At 36.8% G+C, this 2,976-nt stretch overlaps 1 protein-coding gene across 7 annotated transcripts in view; it reads left to right on the top strand.

Annotated features, from left to right (window-relative positions):
- The window catches only part of LOC139116754 (WD repeat-containing protein 37-like), a 30,848-nt gene that overhangs the window by 2,659 nt on the left and 25,213 nt on the right, over nucleotides 1-2,976 (top strand). For 3 of the 7 annotated variants that reach the window (XM_070679399.1, XM_070679394.1, XM_070679393.1), the window contains exon 1: nucleotides 902-1,057. The exons of 1 other annotated variant lie outside the window; for it this stretch is intronic. In XM_070679399.1, the coding sequence (XP_070535500.1) occupies nucleotides 1,055-1,057 (3 nt within the window). In that variant the 5' untranslated portion in view covers nucleotides 902-1,054. 3 more of the 7 variants (XM_070679398.1, XM_070679395.1, XM_070679396.1) reach the window with 3 other exon arrangements.

Below are 2,976 nucleotides of genomic sequence, written 5' to 3'. Positions count from 1 at the left end.
AACGCCTAGCTGCAAAGATTGAATGACACTGAAACAACAACCCTTATTGAAAACATCCTCATAGCATTTTACTAAAACACTTGTTCGCAGTAAAAAATCACAAGGTACTTGTTCTCGATATCTAGTTGATGTTACTGAAAATTTTAAAGCCCTAAACATTACAGGAAGGCCACATTTTTACATTCAAAGTTGTAAAAAGTACAACTTTCACAACGACAACTCGAACGCCATATTCTCTGAAGAACATTTTCACGTGATATGCGCATGAATGACAGACGTGTTTTTATTGGTTGTAGTTTTAATTGATGGAGAATACCGGGCGTTTTCATTGGGTAGGAGACGCGGTACCTGTCAGATCGATTATCTCTTACCGTTTCTCTGGCAACGAGCTGTCAAAATTTCTGGTTGACCTACCATATTAGCATATTTTACCCACAATCCATTTTCTACCTCGTCCAAAATGGCGGCCGTCAAAACATAGGGTTATTTTGGACAGGGAAGATCACTATCTAAGCTTATTTATCAAGATAAAGGAATACTTGATCATTAACCGATTGTCACGTTCGAAGTGCCTTTGCAGCTTGCGTGGTTCTACCCCGTGCAAAGCGTCTACCTTTCATGAAACATCCATCTAATGACTTCGGACCACGGGAAAGGTTAGTGAACTCTTTCGCATCCTGTGTGATCAGATCATGATGGGCCGTGGTTTCCAGAGATGCCGGTCTCATACTAGTGCAGATTATATGACAATCTTGTAGGAAGTCCGCCTTTATTTGATTAAACACTCGCCTAGAAAGAAAACAGGTGCATGTGAGTTTTGATCTATGTTCATACACTTTGAAATATACGCATTGACATTGTACATTTATTACATCATGTAGTATCTTCCTCCACTTCCAGGATTACATCACAGCCTGGGGAATGAATCAGCCAATGAGTTACCCTGGCCTTGCAAGACTGTAGTTCGACCTTGCTTTTAACTTTGCGACGTGCCTTGCCATAAATATTTGGCTGTAGCATTTCTGTTGCAAGAGATGACAAGCTGCATGTTAATATGGTAATAAAAGTAAAATTGTCATGTTTTGTCATGGCATAACTGCACTTTGCCTAACTAATAACCATACCGTTGTCTTTTTGTTTTATTTTGGTTTGGTTTGGAACTTTTTAATAATTACTATCAGTCTTTCCACTTCTAGTTAATTGGGCTTTTTGTATTCTTGCATCTATTGTACCCATTACAGCAGTTTGTCAACATGACAGTCTTTCCACATTTCTGTGGCATTTACTTAACTAAAATTTCATGGGTAAGCTGAGTTGTGTAATATGTACATGTGTCTTCAATATGGCCATTTCTTCTGGTATCACTTGTAATCCAGGTTCTATTGTTTGTTGTTCATGGCAACATTCCAAATACCAGACACATTTCAAACCACAAGTAACCCCAGATAGGGTCTAGGAAATAAACACACTAGCATAACTCATGCAAGTACAATCCAGTCTATCACAACTGAAGAAAGTTGGCAGCAGAAAATTGATAAATTTTGTGGCATCATATCTTATCAAATACTATTGCAAAATATTATTATACAAGTAATATGGGAAAAATGTGAAAAAGTAATTGTGCCAATTGAAAAAGTAATTGTGCCCATTGATTTCTTTATGCAATGTTCTGAGACCCCTTACACTTGAAATAAACTCAACTGGATCGTATAAATATTACTACACACATTCACTGGATCAGCAAAAAGATTTGCAATTTTAAGTCTTGTCAGATTTTGGCATTATATTTCCTGTTTTTCGTGATTCAAATTTGTTCTCAGGCGGCTGCAAAGAGAGTATTAAAAAGATCAGGGGCTACATAACAGGGTAAAGGGAAATGAATGAATGGTGGCAATGTTTCAAACATGCAACATCTATCAAACCTAGAAGTAATGATAATCACCACACTTACGGTAGTCTTGGCTTTTTTGTTTGGCAAATATGCACATGGTCACGATTATCAAAGTTGTGGAATCAGCTTCATCCTTTTAGCTCAGAAAATAAAAGATTAAGGTTAAATGTAGCATGCATAAAACATCTCAGAAGTTATTCCTTGTAACTCAAGATTCAAAAAGTTTGCATTGGAATGACTTACTTGCCAGGAATTACACTGTCAGCAACTTTGAAATCAATCTCAAATTTACCTCTGCTTCTCCTTATCTAACACAATAACTTAGTGTTTGTCATGTTACTAACCATTTCCTAAAGATCAGGAACACCATCATTATAGTTACATTTCTTGACCAGGTATTAGGTCGGGCTCAGATTGTCATGTGATCATAAGGAACGAAATACGTCCACAATGATTGAAAACCTTCCACTGAAATGAAAAAGAGCAAAGTCTGTTCTCAGACAATGAGTTGAAGTTTGTGCATACCAGGTCTCCATTGAATTCAGTACTTGTTCATCAGTTAAAAGACTACATAATTGAAACACAGTCTTTCAGTTTTAGTTGCAGTGTTTACTGTGATTAAATTTGTTCTTGAATAACATAATCAGGTACATTTAAATGTGTACTACAAAACTTAAGCTAGTTTGGACAAGAAATCTTCACCAAATTACTGGTCAGTGCAAGTATAGTTTGTTACTGTATGTGTGCTCTATGCACAAAGCTAAAAACTTCTTTCTCATTAAATGAACAAATTTTGCTCTTTTGTACTCATGAGACAATCTTGGACCCTGCTTCAGACTAATACCACAGTTTGATATTGTGCAGTTCAAAGCAATAACACTGAAGATGTTTGGTCTTGCATGTAGCTCTCGTGTGCAGTGAACTGAAGTTGAACTGTTAGCTTGTAGTCAGAAACGAGGGCTAGATGGTGGACAACAGAACACTCAAAATAATATGCACAAATAACATGTTGAATCCAGTGTTAATGTGTGCCTCTACATCCTAACAAAGGCACAATGCTTCTGTGTTGTCTAATTCACTGTATA

The sequence above is a fragment of the Ptychodera flava genome, chromosome 18 (genome assembly GCF_041260155.1).
Source record: "Ptychodera flava strain L36383 chromosome 18, AS_Pfla_20210202, whole genome shotgun sequence".
NCBI lineage: Eukaryota > Metazoa > Hemichordata > Enteropneusta > Ptychoderidae > Ptychodera > Ptychodera flava.
Note: the sequence above shows the minus strand (reverse complement) of the source record. Positions and strands in the feature narration are given on the sequence as shown.